Source organism: Somniosus microcephalus, chromosome 3 (assembly GCF_052327205.1).
Source record: "Somniosus microcephalus isolate GS21.2 chromosome 3, FLI_Smic_1.0, whole genome shotgun sequence".
NCBI classification, from domain to species: Eukaryota; Metazoa; Chordata; class Chondrichthyes; order Squaliformes; family Somniosidae; genus Somniosus; species Somniosus microcephalus.
This window is the reverse complement of record NC_140989.1, coordinates 122,385,407-122,403,297: the sequence shown is the minus strand read 5'-3', so window position 1 is coordinate 122,403,297 and position 17,891 is coordinate 122,385,407. Positions and strand designations below refer to the sequence as shown.

Here is a 17,891-nt window from a genome sequence, read left to right as displayed (position 1 = left end):
CCGCCAATAGTGGAGCGACTGAAATCTGGGATACGCAATGACTTGGATGAAGGAATAGGGAGTTGTAAAGCCAAGTTTGCCAATGACACTAAGTTAGGAGACACAAAGTTATGTAGATGGGAGCAGGAAGTTCAATGCGAGGAAGTATAAGGCCATCCACTTTGGATCCGAGAAAGACAAAAATCAGAATATTTCCTTCATGGTGAGAAACTTGGAGCTCTGGAGGAGTAAAGGGATTGGGGTGTCCATGTACACAGATCATTAAAAGCTAGTGCACAGGTCAAAAAATTAGTCAAAAAGGCTAATGGAACACTGGCCTTTATCTTAAAGGTGCTGGAATACAAAAATGAGGAGGCAATGCTTCGGTTGTCCAGAACCTTGGTCAGGCCCCAGCTGGAGTACTGTGTGCAATTTTGGGCACCGTACCTGACGAAGGATATATTGGCCTTGGAGTGGGTGTAGCATAGATTCACCAGAATCATTAAATTATGAGGACAAGTAGTATAAACTTGGTTTGTATTTCCTTGAGTTTAGAAAGTTGAAGGGATGATCTAATCAAGGTCTTTAAAACGATAAAGGGATTCAATAGGGTAGATACTGAGAAACTATTTCCTCTCGTGGGGAAATAGTTTTGTAAAATAGGGGAATCAAGGGTTATAGGGAGCGGGCAGGAAAGTGGAGTTGAGGCGTAGATCAGATCAGCCATGATCTTATTGAATGGCAGAGCAGGCTCGAGGGGCCTACTCCTGCTCCTATTTCTTAAGTAATCCAGAACAAGGGGACATAATCTTAAAATTAGAGAGATAGGCCATTTAGGGGTGAAATCAGGAAGCACTTTTTCCACACAAAGGGTTGTAGTGGAAATATGGAACTCTCTCTTCCAAAAGGCTGGGGATCAATTGAAATGCAAGACCAAGATCGATAGATTTTTGTTAAGTATAGATATCAAGAAATATGGATCAAAGGAAGATAAATAGAGTTGAGGTACAGATCAGCCATGATCTAATGGAAGAACAGGCTATAGGGGCTGAATAGCCTACTCCTGTTCCTATGTTCCATGCAGTGACACCAGCTCTTTCATAAACAGAAAACTGAAGCACAACAAAAATGCATCAGAAAGCAAGAAACAGGCCAGTGACTTCATTGCTTGCTTCAGGATAATCGTATTAAAAGGCCCACTCACCTGCTTGTACCTGCTGTTTGCTCTGTAGTTTCTGCAGGACTGACCTGAACCGATTGTTATAACTATTAAGGTCCTCCTGGAGAAAGCTTGGAGCTCCATGCTCACTGCTAAGCACTTCCCCACGAGCCATTAGTTTCTCCACACGTGGAGCTATGTCAGTCAATTGCTTGATTTCATACTGCAGCAAAGAAAAATAAGTACATGATCCAAAACTACAACACGTTTTTATGCAGTTACTTCTCCCTGCACTGTAAACAATGAGCCAAATTATGCAATTTATTACCCCCTCCCTCCAACTTGGGTAATTTTATTGCCAATTTCACTGCAATAGTAAGAAACAGAATAATTGGTAGTTGAGACCAAGACATGGGCTGTAACTTACTCCAATAATGCAGATTAAGTCGTAACACACGAGTGTACATTTAACTCTCTCACAAGCCACGGCATTAGAGTACAGTTCTCCAAGTATTTTTAATTCAGTTTTTGTTCCCAGTTTTGCCAGCAATCACTGTTGTGCGCTCTATTCCTGGTGTGCAAGGACGCTCATCAAACCATAGTCAAAGCTTTCAAAAATCGGCTTGATAGTGTGTTAACTCTGGGTGGAATTGGAGTACTAAGTAAATGCAATAGGTATACAATAACCCATTGTTAGATACTTTACTTCCTTTCCAAAGTTGTCAGGAGTGACTGGCTGCACGTTTCCTTTCCTCTATCCTTGCTCACCAGACACCATGCAGGAGTATGCTCCATCCAGCAGCGAGGCCAAAGCAGGTAAAGCACACCCAACTAAAGAGAGCAGATTGGATTGAAAGACCTACTGTTGACTCACAGCGATGTTTAAATATGGCCCATTGAAAAAATAATTCCTAATCAAAGATCATAGAACGAGAACAGGCAGGAAGCTAAATCAGAATCTGTTAAACTACCAATAAATAGATTCTTTATGTAGCGCTGCTTGTGGACCACGAGGAGCAGGAGTGCCTCCCCCGGTCCCCCAAGCTAACCTGCCACGATCTGCCTACCTCCTCACCGTGATCCGTCAACCCCCCAACCGATCCCCCAATCTCGGCCCAGACATCCCCCCTCCCCAGGTCAACCTCTGACCCTTCCAATCTCCAGGCCGACTCTTCTAATCTCCCCCTTTCCGACCACCACATTCCCCGCATTTCCCCCCCACCGCAAATATCGGAGCCCTTATATTTTTTATAACTGAAATTTGAGGGGGTGGGAAAATGAACTCATTCTTTTATACCTTTCCATTCTTCCTTACTGTGTTTAATGAAGATTTAATATGCAGAATGTAACTGGAAGGCAACAGCTATTGCTATTATGGCCACGCTCAGTCTGTGCTGAGAATACTGCTGTTAATTAAGCAGCTTTCCCATTAGCAGTGATCAGTTAGCTAACATTTTTTTGTTTTTGCAAACTTTCAATTCCTGATCTTTAGTTGACACTTAGCCAGACGTCAGGAGAACATCTTGTACAATCTGTCAGATTGTAATCCAGATTTCAATCGCTGGAACAGAGCATCAGAGAGAGAGCCAGGCCAGAAAAGGAAGATGAATTAAGAAAAACTAGAGTGAGAAAAACAACAGTTGACCAGCTACAACTACCTATCAGAATACTTCCAAACCCACCCAATTTTCTCCTCCACTCCCCTGAACGTTGGAGTGCAGTTCATTGAATGCTAACAGGCTCCTGATGTCCAACCCAAGTGCCTGCTCTTCATGTATGAAGTCAGTGGATGCCAATAGATCGGTCAACTGTGGAACATGCAACAGGCAAGTTCAATCCTATCCTCAGCAGACATCCACACATTCCATTGGGGAGGCCTGGACAGAGCATTATACAGCTTGAGCATGGCAGCCTCAGCATGTACACTACACTGATTGGGCAACACAGCTCAGTATTCTCTCTGCTTTGTTAATGACCAGAGATGGTAAATGTGGAACTTACTCTAATACCAGAAGACTTTCAGCCTCTCCGCCAACTAATTTGGCACCATTCATTAATGTATCCCCCATTGCTCTTACGTCTGTATTGAATTTATAATCTTCCATAATTCTGCCTACTTGCAAACTTTCTCCACAACCTTGTCTGTTTCCATGGTTACTTCATCAGACTCAACTGCACTCCTAATTTAATACCATTTGTGAATTTAACTAACTTGTATCGAATCTGGGCTGTTTATGTAGATTAGAAACAGTAGAAACATAGAAGATAGGAGCAGGAGTAGGCCATTCGGCCCCTCGAGCCTGTTCCGCCATTTAATGAGATCATGGCTGATCATCCAAATTCAGTATCCTGTCCCTGCTTTCTCCCCATATCCCTTGATCCCTTTAGCCTTAAGAAATATATCCAACTCCTTCTTAAATATATTTAATGAATTGGCCTCAATTGCCTTCTGTGGTAGAGAATTCCACAGGATCACCACTCTTTGGGTGAAGAAATTCCTCCTCATCTCAGTCCTAAACAGCTTACACCTTATCCTTAGACTGTGACCCCTAGTTCTGGACTCCCCCGCCATCGGGAATATCCTTCCTGCATCTAGTCAGTCTAGTCCTGTTAGAATGTTATAAGTTTCAATGAGATCCCCTCTCATTCTTCTAAACTCTAGTGAATACAAGTCCAATCGACCCAATCTCTCCTCGTACGTCATTCCTGCCAACTCAGGTATCAGTCTGGTGAATCATGGCAAGAACATCCTTCCTCAGATAAAGCGACCAAAACTGCACACAATACTCAAGATGTGGTCTCACCAAGGCCCTGTACAACTGCAGCAAGACATCCTTGCTCCTGTACTCAAATCCTCTCGCTATGAAGGCCAACATACCATTTGCCTTCTTAACCGCCTGCTGCACCTACATGCTTACCTTCAGCGACTGGTGCACAAGGACACCCAGGTCTCGTTGCACTTCCCCTTTTCCCAAACTATTGCCGTTCAGATAATAATCTGCCTTCCTGTTTTTGCCACCAAAGTGGATAACCTCGCATTTATCCATATTGTACTGCATCTGCCATGCATCTGCCCAATCACCCAACCTGTCCAAATCATACTGGAGTTTCTCTGCGTCCTCCTCACAGCACACACGCCCACCCAGCTTTACGTCGTCTGCAAACTTGGTGATATTACATCTAGTTCCCTCGACTAGATCATTAATATATATTGTGAACAACTGGGGTCCGAGCACCGATCCCTGCGGTACCCCACTAGTCACTGCCTGCCGCTCGGAAAAAGACCCGTTTATTCCAACTCTTTGCTTCCTGTCTGCCAACCAGTTCTCTATCCAAGTCAGTACCTTACCCCCAATCCCATGTACTTTAACTTTGCACGCTAATCTCTTATGCGGGACCTTGTCGAAAGCCTTCTGAAAGTCCAAATACACCACATCCACTGGTTCTCCCTTATCTATTCTACCAGTTACATCCTCAAAAAAATTCCAGCAGATCAGTCAAGCATGATTTACCTTTTGTAAATCCATGTTGACTTTGTCCGATCCTGTCACTGTTTTCCAAGTGCTCTGCTATTACATCTTTTATAATGGACTCTAGCATTTTCCCCACTACCGATGTCAGTCTTACCGCTCTATAATTCCCTGTTTTCTCTCTACCACCTTTTTTAAATAGTGGGGTTACATTAGCTACCCTCCAATCCATGGGGACTGTTCCAGAGTCTATAGAATTTTGGAAGATGACCAGCAATGCATCTACTATTTCTCGGGCCACTTCCTTAAGTACCCTAGGATGTAGATTATCAGGCCCTGGGGATTTATCGGCCTTCAATCCCATCAATTTCCCTAACACCATTTCCCTACAAGTACAGATTTCATTCAGTTCTCCCTCTCATTAGACCCTATGTTCCCCGACATCTCTGGGAGGTTATTTGTATCCTCCTTTGTGAAGACAGAACCAAAGTATGTATTTGTCTGCCATTTCTTTGTTCCCCATTATAAATTCCCGATTCTGACTGCAAGGGACCTACGCTTGAATTCACCAGACTTTTTCTCTTCACATATCTATAGAAGCTTTTACAGTCAGTTTTTATGTTCCCTGCAAGCTTACTTGCAGGGAACATAAAAACTCTATTTTCCCCCTCTTAATTAATCCCTTTTTCTGGACAATTTTTATGTCCTCTCCTTGGATTTTATGCTAGCCCTAATTTCCCTTGTTAGGCACGGTTGAGTCACCTTTTTTGTTTTATTTTTATGCCAAACAGGGATGAACAAATTCTGTAGTTCATCCATGCGATCTTTAAATGTTTGCCATTGCCTAGCCACTCAGTACATCTCCCCAGTTCCACCTTGCCTAAATCACACCTGAAGCTACCTCTCCCTCAGCAAATTTCTTATTCAGCTCCCAGTTTCCTTACTTCCATGGTATTTGAAATTGCCTTGTTAATTAATTTAGGGTCACAATTATTTAGTCTGCACTTACTTGTGCTTTGTATGTACTTATCGTGCATCCTCAGCCGTTTTTCCCTAAAGGTATTTCTTTTTTCCTCACTGTTGTTTTCTGGATTACTAGTCTCCAGTTGAGTTGTTGATGCTCTTCCTCATTCCCTTCAATTAAGCCATGCAACAATACTCTACAGTATAGAGAGCCACTCACCTGACTGGACTCCTTCATTGTGACACTGGCCGCACTCTTCAGCCAGTCTTCTTTGGATTTCACAGTCTTTTCAAGCTCTTGTAGTTCATGATAAATACCATTAATGTCCTCTTGATACTGCATCTTACTTCTTAGCTTGTCCATTTGCTGGCTGTTATCTTTCCATTTCAGTGACATGTTCTCCAATACATGCTTTACTTCCTCTGTTGGCAGTCCTTCTGCAAGAAGTTTACATTGCACAAATATTAGCATCTGGCTAAATGCAGGCTAAACACATAGCTAGATCTGCTTTCCATTTTCTGGGTGAGTAAACCTAAAGTGAAGGCTGGGAGGGTAGATTATCTCATCACTATTTGTAAATGTGAGTATAAAGAACACGTTGCAATTTAATCGCAAAGAGGGAATGGGGATCCACCTCTTTTTCCCTCCCTCTCCAAATTCACATCGTCAGCCATACACCAATCAATGTGACCTCCTTATTAATTATTTTGGTCTGACCCAAAACTTGAATTATGTTTGAAACTATCCCAAATGCACAAGAGTCAAAAGGTGCAACTTACATTGATGCTTCCCTTACACGGTTGTTTTGCTGCTGAATGTGCCACCTTCAGCAACAAACTGACAGCGTACACAAGGCAGTGCTCCTACTGGCACTGCAGGCTAGCCCTCACACCAACAGCAGTGGCTTCCACAGGTGCGTCAGGCAGTAGCATCATCCCTGATGGCAGATCAAACTTATAGTCGCCAGGAGAAGGAAGCGGAGTTTGGTAGAGGTGGGTGAATCGACTCACTGAGGTCAATCTACATGATGGTCATATGCAAATAGCTTGCTATCCCAGAAAGACCATCTCCAGCTACAAGGGCACCCACCACTACCACTTTAAAGCATGCACAGTGGCTTTAGAGCAAAACCGAGTAGAATACCAACAGTTTCAACAAATGACCTTCAACCTACTCAGGAATCTATAATTGTACCAACAACTTGCATTTATATAGTGCTCAAGTCAAAAAGGTGGCTGAGAGTGGGGTCAGAAATTCCAACAGGCGGTGAACTGCAGGGAAACGTCCTGAACTAGAAACAGATCATTCTTAGAACAGCTTCCATGGAGAAACAAGAACTGGGTTCTCAGAGTAATACTCTGAAAGGAAGCTGCCTGGTGTTTTGGGAGGTGGCGGGGAGAGAAACCAAAACATACTAATTAGCCTATTCACTTCAATCGTTGGTGTGAATTACACTATCAATTACCAGCATGTCTGTTGCAATAAGAAGATAATTGTGCAGACTACAATGCATATGTTCGGTGATAGGAAGGACAGCGTGCTGCCATAAGAATTCACTAAATCGAGGAAACAATTGCTTTTTTATTTGAAGCTGAGGGTACTTCTACAATCAGGTTTCATACTTAATTGATGTGGTTTTTATAATCTGAAGGGGATTTGAGAGTAAAACCACCCAAAAGGTCATCCATTTAATCCGTCATTTGATTTCATGCTCAGGTGGCACATGGTTATACAACATTAGACAGTGCTCTGCTCAAATGCTCCAAATATAGAAACAGAGAAGATAGGAGCAGGAGTAGGCCATTCGGCCCCTCGTCCTGCTCTGCCATTCAATGCGATCATGGCTGGTCATCCAAATTCAGTACCCTGTCCCTGCTTTCTCCCCATATCCCTTTAGCCTTAAGAAATATATCTAATTCCTTCTTGAATATATTTAATGACTTGGCCTCCACTGCCTTGTGTGGTAGAGAATTCCACAGGTTCACCACTCTCTGGGTGAAGAAATTCCTCCTCATCTCTGTCCTAAATGGCTTGCCCCTTAGCCTTAGACTGTGACCTCTGGTTCTGGACTCCCCGGCCATCGGGAACATCCTTCCTGCATCTAGTCTGTTTAGTCCTGTTAGAATTTTATAAGTTTCAATGAGATCCCCTCTCATTCTTCTAAACTCCAGCGAGTATAAGCCCAATCGTCCCAATCTCTCCTCCTACGTCATTCCTGCCATCACAGCATGAACGGTAGAGGCCTTAGCCTACCGGGTGGGAGAGGGAACAGGCATCAAAAATGGGTATGTAGACTATAAGTGTTGGCTTGGCTCCAGTGGTAACGCACTGCCCTCAATCAGAAGATTGTTGGTCAAGCCCCAGCACACACAATCTAGGCTGACAATTCAGTGCAGTATTGAGTAAGTGCTGCATTATTGGAAGTGACATCTTTCAGATGGCAAACCAAGGCCCTGTCTGCCTGTTCAGATGGACATAAAAGACCCCATGACGCAATTTTGAAGAGTAGAGATCTGTGCCCTGGCCAACACTCCTTCCTCAATCAACAGCACAAAAATAGATTAACTGGTTATTCATCTCATTTTCTGTTTGTGGGATCTTGCTGTGTGCAGTTTGGCTATTGTGTTTGCTTATATAACAGTGACTGCATCTCATAAGTACCTCACTGGATGTGAAGTGCTTTGGGACATCCTAAAGGTATGATAAGGCTTGGAGGGAAAGGGGAATGGAAAGACGGCACTGGAAAACCGAAGGAATGGTTGGGGAGGAGGCCTGTGACAGCTGGGAGGGAACTGAATCAAAATTTCTAAACAGTCTAAAGATAAGGAGTAAGCCATTTAGGACTGAGATGAGGAAGAATTTCTTCACCCAGAGAGTGGTGAACCTGTGGAATTCTCTACCATAGAAGGCAGTTGAGGCCAACTTATATTAAATATATTCAAGGAGTTAGATATATTTCTTAAGGCTAAAGGGATATGGGGAGAAGGCAGGGATAGGGTACTGAGTTTGGATGATCAGCCATGATCTCATTGAATGGCGGAGCAGGCTTGAGAGGCCGAATGGCCTACTCCTGCTCCTATCTTCTATGTCTCTATGTATCCCAGGTATCAGTCTGGTGAATCTTCGCTGCACTCCCTCCATGGCAAGAACATCCTTCCTCAGATAAGGAGCCATCAATGCTTCCTGTCTTTCCGGGCTTCAAAGCGCTCATCATGGAACCTTGGGGTCATGTATAAAATCAATGTACCAATTAATTTCCATATATCTGAAGTTACTAATGATAATTTAGGATTTAGCCAATGAGGCTAAAAGTAGCCCTTTCCAAACCCCAGTGAAGAAAAAAAATATAAACTCAAATAAGGCTAAGTTGCCTGCGCATTAAAGGCTAGAGCATGGGGCTTTGAGCTGTAGTTTGGACACCCCTATAGTATAGTACATTGCCCCTAAAGGTAATTCCAGCTTTGACATCAAAGGCAGCAAAATCTGGAAGTAATATTAAGCCTGTAAATAATTGATCGTAGAACCTTGGTCAGTGAGTCATTATTTTGTAGTTCTGAATTTGATATTTTTCCCCGGCTTTATCTCTCATTTGTCAAGAAAATAGTTGGGGCTTGTAATAAGGGAACAGCTATAATCATGGGGGATTTTAACTTTCATATTGACTGGACTAATCAAATTGGGCATGGCAGCCTTGAGGAAGAGTTCATAGAGTGTATTAGGGACGGGTTCCTTGAGCAGTATGTAACTGAACCAACCAGGGGGCAGGCAATCTTAGATCTGGTCCTGTGTAATGAGACAGGATTAATAAAAAATGTCCTAGTAAAGGATCCCCTTGGAATGAGTGACCATAATATGGTTGAATTCCAAATTCAGTTTGAGGGTGAGAGAGTTGGATCTCAAACCAGCATACTGAGCTTAAATAAAGGAGACTATGAAGGTATGAGAGTAGAATTGACTAAAGTGGACTGGGAAAACAGATTAAAGTGTAAGGCGGTACAAGAGCAGTGGTCTACATTCAAGGAGATATTTCACATCTTTCAAGATAAATATATTCCACTGAGGAAAAAGGGGAATAAAAGAAAAGACAGCCATCCGTGGCTTAGTAAAGTAATAAAGGATAGTATCCGATTGAAAACAAGGGCATATAAAGTAGCCAAATCTAGTGGGAGGATAGAAGATTGGGAAGCATTTAAAAGCCAGCAAACAATAACTAAAAGATTAATTAAGAAACGGAAGATAGATTATGAAAGTAAACTAGCAAAAAATATAAAAACAGATAGCAAGAGTTTCTACAGCTATATAAAAAGAAAAAGGGTGGCTAAAGTGAACGTTGGTCCCTTAGAGGATGGGACCGGGAAACTAGTGGTGGGGAACATGGAGATGGCAAAGACGCTGAACAAATATTTTGTATCAGTCTTTACAGTAGAGGACACTAAAAATATCCCAACACTGGACAAACAGGGGGCAATGGGGGGGGGGGGGGGGGGGAGGAGCTAAAGACGATTAAAATCACTAAGGAATGGTACTCAGTAAAATAATGGGACTTAAGGCGGATAAATCCCCCGGACCGGATGGCCTACATCCTAGGGTCTTGAGAGAAGTGGCGGTAGGGATTGTGGATGCATTGGTGGTTATTTTCCAGAACTCCCTGGACTCAGGAAAGGTCCCGGCAGATTGGAAAACTGCTAATGTAACACCCTTATTTAAGAAGGGAAGTAGACAAAAAGCTGGAAACTATAGACCAGTTAGCCTAACATCTGTGGTTGGCAAAATGTTGGAGTCCATTATTAAGGAAACAGTAACAGAGCATTTGGATAAACATAATTTAATAGGACAGAGACAGCATGGTTTTATGAAGGGGAAGTCATGTTTGACAAATTTGCTCGAATTCTTTGAGGACGTTGATATACCTATCAATTCCTCCAATAAAAGGCGAAGAGTTACGAAGGTGACTAAAGGTTTTTATTGACTAAATAACAGCCCACTCTCGTGGGTGATCCGATCCAAGCAGGAGGAATACCAGCCAGTCGCTCACCTTTATACCTGGCCTGGTGGGTGGAGCCAAGGCGGAGTCGGCAGTGGTCATCCCAGGTATAGCAGTGTGGCAAGAGGCGACCTCGTACCGTGATACAATAGTGGTCAGTGATACAGTTATAACGAACAGTGGTGAACAGTGCTAACGATAGTGAACGTGGTTTACCACATTCACCCCTTGTTTAGAATTAAGTCCGGCGGGGTGAAGTGTACTACCAATTCTGGTAGGTCAGTCTGTCCGGAGGCTTCGTAAGCCTCTCCGATCGCCGCAGCGGTGGTGTTGCCTTATCCGGTGCTGGTGCCTTATCCGGTGTTGATGCTGGTGTTTGCGTGGTCGGCGAGGGCTCGTGGGGTTCCGGCATGCCGTCTACCTGGACTGAGGTTGGGGGGGGTGGTGGCGGTGTTTCCGGATCGGCTGAGGGTGCGAGGTCTCGTAGGGAGACAGTGTCCTCCCGCCCGTCTGGGTACGCCACGTAGGCGTACTGGGGGTTGGCGTGCAGGAGGTTCACCCTCTCGACCAGGGGGTCCGTTTTATGGGTCCTCACGTGTTTCCGCAGCCAGACCGGCCCCGGGGCGGTCAGCCAGGTTGGTAGAGTGGTTCCCGTAGTCGACTTCCTGGGGAAAACGAACATTCGTTCATGGGGGGTGGTGTTAGTGGCCGTGCAAAGTAATGACCGGATGGAGTGCAGCGCTGTCGGGAGGACTTCTTGCCAGCGGGAGGTTGGGAGGCCCTTAGACTTTAAGGCTAAGAGGACGGCCTTCCATACCGTCGCGTTCTCTCTTTCCACCTGACCGTTACCTCTGGGGTTGTAGCTGGTGGTCCTGCTTGCTGCAATACCTCTCTCTAGGAGGAATTGCCGGAGTTCCTCGCTCATGAAGGAGGAGCCCCGGTCGCTGTGTATATAGTTCGGGAACCCGAACAAGGCGAAGAGGGCATTCAGGCACTTAATGACCGTGCTACTGGTCATGTCGGGGCAGGGGAAGGCAAAGGGGAAACGGGAGTACTCATCAACGATGTTGAGGAAGTACACATTACGGTCAGAGGACGGGAGGGGCCCCTTAAAGTCGATGCTCAGGCGCTCGAAGGGGCGGGTGGCCTTGATCAGGCTTGCTCGGTCCGGCCTATAGAAGTGCGGTTTGCACTCCGCACAGGTCTGGCAGTTCCTGGTCATGGTCCTGACCTCCTCGATGGAGTAGGTCAGGTTGCGGGCCTTAATGAAATGGTAGAGTCTGGTGACTCCGGGGTGGCAGAGCTGGTCGTGGAGGGTCTGAAGCCTATCGATATGCGCGCTGGCGCATGTCATTCGTGAAAGGGCATCAGGGGATTCGTTCAGCTTGCCTGGCCGGTACAAGATCTCATAATCGTAGGTGGAGAGCTCGATTCTCCATCTCAAAATCTTGTCATTCTTGATTTTGCCCTTCAGCTTGTTATTAAACATGAAAGCCACCGAACGCTGGTCGGTGAGGAGGGTAAATCGTTTGCCTGCCAGGTAGTGCCTCCAGCGCCGTACTGCCTCCACGATCGCCTGGGCCTCTTTCTCGACCGACGAATGTCGGATCTCGGGGCCCTGTAAGGTCCTTGAGAAGAAGGCCACTGGCCTCCCCTCCTGGTTTAGGGTGGCGGCTAAGGCGAAGTCGGAGGCGTCGCTCTCCACCTGAAAGGGGATGGACTCGTCCACTGCGTGCATCGTGGCCTTGGCTATGTCTCCCTTAATGAGGGAGAAGGCCGCGCACGCCTCCTCCGTGAGGGGGAAGGAAGTGGCTTTCAGGAGGGGTCTGGCTTTGTCCGCGTAATTGGGTACCCATTGGGCATAGTAGGCGAAAAGCCCCAGGGTTCTCCTAAGTGCTTTAGGGCAGTGGGGGAGGGGTAGCTCCATGAGGGGGCGCATTCTTTCTGGGTCGGGGCCGATGATTCCGTTCTCCACTACGCAGCCGAGGATGGCAAGGCGCGTGGTGTTAAACACGCATTTCTCCTTATTGTAGGTGAGGTTCAGCCGTTGGGCCGTACGGAGGAATTTCTCCAGATTCGCGTCATGTTCCTGCTGGTCGCGGCCGCAGATAGTGACGTTATCTAGGTAGGGGAATGTAGCCTGCAGTTCGTTCTGGTCAACCATCTGGTCCATCTCCCTTTGGAAGACCGAGACCCCATTAGTGACACCGAAGGGGACCCTAAGGAAGTGGTATAGGCGCCCATTCGCCTCGAAGGCGGTATACTGGCGGTCCTCAGGGTGGATAGGGAGTTGGTGGTAGGCCGACTTCAGGTCGATGGTCGAGAATACTTTATACTGTGCAATCTGATTGACCATGTCAGATATGCGGGGGAGGGGGTATGCGTCCAGCTGGGTATATCTGTTTATGGTCTGGCTGTAGTCGATGACCAGGCGGTTTTTATCGCCGGTCTTTACGACTACGACCTGGGCACGCCAGGGGCTGCTGCTCCCCTCGATAATGCCCTCTTTCAGGAGGCGCCGCACCTCAGAGCTAATGAAGGCTCTGTCCCCGGCGCTATACCGCCTGCTTTTGGTAGCGACGGGTTTGCAGTCAGGGGTAAGGTTAGCAAACAGAGAGGGTGGCGGGACCTTGAGGGTGGAGAGGCTGCAGGTGTTACGCGGTGGGCGGTTTAACGTTTGCTGGTTGTTGACTGTGAGTGGGGGGAGGGGTCCACCGTATGCTAGGGTTACGCTTTGGAGGTGGGATTGGAAGTCCAGCCCTAGTAGGACGGCAGCGCAGAGATGGGGGAGGACGAGGAGTTTAAAGTTTTTATACTCCGTGCCCTTAACCGACAGGGTCACGACACAGTAGCCGCTGATGTCCGTGGCGTGGGACCTCGATGCCATCGAGATTCGGCTGCGCGTTGGTAGGACAGAGAGGGAGTAGTGGCTCACCGTGTCTGGGTGGATGAAGCTCTCCGTGCTTCCGCTGTCGAACAGGCAGGTCGTGGCGTGGCCGTTCACTTTGATGTCCATCATTGACTTGGACAGATGGTGCGGGCGGGCTTGGTCCAGGGTGACGGAAGCTAGTGTGTAGCTGAGCGAGTCGTTGTCATCTGCGGGCGAGGCGGTCGGGCGTGGTGAGTAAAATGGCGTCTCCCACGAGGTAGGGCCCCATGAGGCACTATTGGGGTCGGTTGCCTTAATCAAAGATGGCCGCCCCCATGACTCATGTGTGGGGATGCTGGCCTCAGTTGCCCTAAACAAAGATGGCCGCCCCCATGACTCATGTGTGGGGATGCTGGCCTCAGTTGCCCTAAACGAAGATGGCCGCCCCCATAGTTCGCATGCGGCACTGCTGGCCTCTGAGGATCCGCTCCTGCAGGCCTTGGAGAAGTGGCCTTTCTTCAGGCAGGTTCTACATATGGAGTTCTTGGCTGGGCAGCGCGACCTCGGGTGCTTCTCCTGGCCACAAAAAAAAAAGCCGGCGGCCCGATCGCGGATGCCCGATGTCGGGGCCGGTGCCGGGGGTGGCGGGGCCGGTCGGGTCCGGGACGCCGACGCAGAGGTAGGTCCCGGGGGCGGCGCTGGGAAGGGTGCTGTGGTAGGGGTCGGGCCCGAGTCCCAGGGTCGCGAGCAGTACCTGGTGAATGCTTCCTGATCTTGGTGGGCCACTTCCAGGGAGATAGCGAGGGCTTCAGCTTTTTCCATGCTGAGGTCTTTAGCTTCCAGCAGTCTTTGCCGTGAGTACTCGGACCGTAGGCCTTTCAGGAATGCGTCGCGGATATTATCTTCAGTATTTTCGGCTGCCGACACCGATTTAAAGTCACAGTTCCTGGCGAGTGCATATAGCGCCTGTGAGAATTCGGCTACTGATTCTCCTGGCTGTTGCGGCCGTGATCTTAGGAGGTGCCTAGCGTACATGTAGTTTACCGGGGTCCGGTACTTCTGTTTCAGCAGGTTGATGGCGGTCTCGTAGGTAGTCATGTCCTCGATGAGAGTGTATACTCTCGGGCTCAGTTGTGCCTGCAGGACACTTAGTTTGGATGCCTGAGGGACGCTGGATTCTCTCAGGTATGATTCGAAGCAGACCAGCCAGTGTTTAAAGTCTGCGGCTGAGTTTGCTGCTCGTGGGTTCAGGTCCAGGTACGGCGGTCTGAGGGCTCGCAGCCAAGCTGGCTGGTGTGGCTGTGCTCCTGGGAGCTGCGCTGGTGGCTCCTCCGCCGGTTGTGACTCGTTGTCGGACATCATTAAATTTAGTCAATAAAATTGATATACCTATCAATTCCTCCAATAAAAGGCGAAGAGTTACGAAGGTGACTAAAGGTTTTTATTGACTAAATAACAGCCCACTCTCGTGGGTGATCCGATCCAAGCAGGAGGAATACCAGCCAGTCGCTCACCTTTATACCTGGCCTGGTGGGTGGAGCCAAGGCGGAGTCGGCAGTGGTCATCCCAGGTATAGCAGTGTGGCAAGAGGCGACCTCGTACCGTGATACAATAGTGGTCAGTGATACAGTTATAACGAACAGTGGTGAACAGTGCTAACGATAGTGAACGTGGTTTACCACAGACGTAACATACGGGGTGGATAAAGGGGAACCAGTGGATGTGGTGTATTTGGACTTCCAAAAGGCATTTGACAAGGTTCCACACAAAAGATTACTGATCAAGATAAGAAATCACGGGATTGGGGGTAATATACTGGCATGGGTGGAAGATTGGCTATCTAACAGAAAACAAAGAGTTGGGATAAATGGTTCATTCTCAGGCTGGCAATCAGTAACTAGTGGTGTTCCGCAGGGGTCAGTGCTGGGACCCCAACTCTTTACAATCTATATTAACGATTTGGAGGAAGGGACCGAGTGCAACATATCCAAGTTTGCCGACGATACAAAGATGGGAGGGAAAGCAATGCGTGAGGATGACATAAAAAAACTGCAAAAGGACATAGACAGGCTAAGTGAGTGGGCAGAGATTTGGCAGATGCAATATAATGTTGGAAAGTGTGAGGTTATGCACTTTGGCAGAAAAAATCAAAGAGCAAGTTATTATCTAAATGGAGAGAAACTGCAAAGTGCTACAGTACAAACAGATCTGGGGGTCCTAGTGTATGAAACACAAAAAGTTAGTATGCAGGTGCAGCAGGTGATCAGGAAGGCCAATGGAATCTTGGCTTTTATTGCAAGGGGGATGGAGTATAAAAACAGGGAAGTCTTGCTGCAGTTATACAGGGTATTGGTGAGGCCACACCTGGAATACTGCGTGCAGTTTTGGTTTCCATATTTAAGAAAAGATATACTTGCTCTCGAGGCGGTTCAGAGAAGGTTCACTCGGTTGATTCCGGAGATGAGGGGGTTGACATATGAGGAAAGGTTGAGTAGGTTGGGACTCTACTCATTGGAGTTCAGAAGAATGAGAGGCGATCTTATCGAAACATATAAGATTGTGAGGGGGCTTGATCGGGTGGATGCGGTGAGGATGTTTCCACTGATGGGTGAGACTACAACTAGGGGGCATAATCTAAGAATAAGGGGCTGCCCTTTTAAAACTGAGATGAGGAGAAACTTCTTCACTCAGAGGGTAGTAAATCTATGGAATTTGCTACCCCAGAGAGCTGTGGAAGCTACAACATTAAATAAATTTTAAATGGAGATAGACAGTTTCCTAGCAGATAAGGGAATTAGGGGTTACGGGGAGAGGGCAGGGAAGTGGACGTGAGTCTAGATTCGGATCAGCCATGATCCTATTGAATGGCGGAGCAGGCCCGAGGGGCCGTATGGCCTACTCCTGCTCCTACTTCTTATGTTCTTATTTAATTAATTTTGACCTAATGATGTAAAGTCATACAAAAACACACTGCAAACTTCACACAACGTTAACTGAAAATGAATCTGGAAAGATTTCTGTAAAACTCTTCTCAAGACACACAAAGAGAGAACTTTCATTGTTTACCAACTTCAGCTGCTTTTACGCTGTTCCTTTCATGCAGATTCCAGAAGACTGATGTCTGTGAGCAAGCTCCCGCAGTTTCTACTGTTAAATCAGTTTCCTGTAGCCCAGCAGCAGACTCGAATACCCAGTCTGGGCTACGGAAAATGCAATGAGCAGCATAAACATCGGAAACCAGGACTCAATCAAAAGCACTGCATACATGTAACAACTTATATTTACATAACGCCTTTAACATACTAAACAATCCCAAGGCGCTTAACAGGAGTGTAATCAGACAAAAATATAACTGAATTCAGCCCATCAACCTCTGAACAAATCGTCCTCCGATCATCACTATCGGTTTAAAAATGTCCTATGGCAGGCAGAAGATTTCCTCAAATCACACAACAAACCATTGGTGCCTGAATGCCCAGGCCAGTTTTTATAAACCACAGGAAAGCCTCACAGGTGTTTCCATTTGACAGAATATCTGATGAAAGGGCTACACCCAAAACTTTAACCTACTTTTTATGTCTGAAGATGCTGACTGACCTGCTGTGTATTTCCAGCATTTTCTGTGTTTACTTCAGATTTTATCTTTTTTAATTTTTCCATTTAATTAGACATTAATCAGCAGACTCCAAACATCTGATCCTGACTACACCACGAGAAGTTAATGCAAGGTCATTTACCACAACTACTTCTTCTAAATACTGTCTGATTGTAGAAGTAGTGCTTGATAAACTCCTTTACAAGTTCCAACTGTTAGAACATTACAGAATGAGAATTTGAACTGCGCTCATGAATAGACATGAAGTGGTTTTACCTTTCTCCATCGGTTCAAGCAGGGCTTGTCCCGCCTGCTTTACTTCTTTCAATTGTCTCTCATTTTCAGCCTTTTCTTTTTCTAAAGCCTAGAGGCACCAATTATTTCAACAAATTTAAGGTCACTGTATTTAGACATCACTAAATTTATTGAAACAGCATAGCAAATCTTACATATGTATAATATTCAAATCACTTTATTCTTTAATTGTTACACTTTTACATGGGAGGCGGGGCGCAAGGGGCGGGCTCTAGGGCTCACAACTAGTCCTTTACATTTAAAACTGTCCTGAAACATTCCTATTATCTAAAGTGAAGCCACCCACCCCTCCCAAGGTGCTGATTCATGTTAGATACAGTCCCACAGGTGCCAACTACCCTCTGGTACCTTGATCAAGCGGCCATTCTCACAACAGCCATACACACTATAAAGCAATGGGGGGTGCCATGGCCTGATCCTATCCTCATCTGACATCTCTATTTGTGTACTTTCCAGCAAGGATCTCTGGTCAGCGATGAGCAGCTCCAGTGCTGTCCAATTCCCCCCGCCCCACACAGAGACGATCATAGTACCCTAGGACAAGAATTATAGCACA

General features: G+C 46.4%; 1 protein-coding gene across 1 annotated transcript in view; it reads right to left on the bottom strand.

Annotated features, from left to right (window-relative positions):
* LOC147121354 (utrophin-like) overlaps positions 1-17,891 on the bottom strand; it is a 210,784-nt gene that overhangs the window by 92,937 nt on the left and 99,956 nt on the right. The window contains exons 17-19 of the mRNA XM_085977745.1: positions 17,297-17,384; positions 5,792-6,009; positions 1,184-1,361 (exon numbers count right to left, since the gene is read on the bottom strand). Of these exons, the coding sequence (XP_085833871.1) occupies positions 1,184-1,361; positions 5,792-6,009; positions 17,297-17,384 (484 nt within the window). The remainder of the gene's footprint in view (positions 1-1,183; positions 1,362-5,791; positions 6,010-17,296; positions 17,385-17,891) is intronic.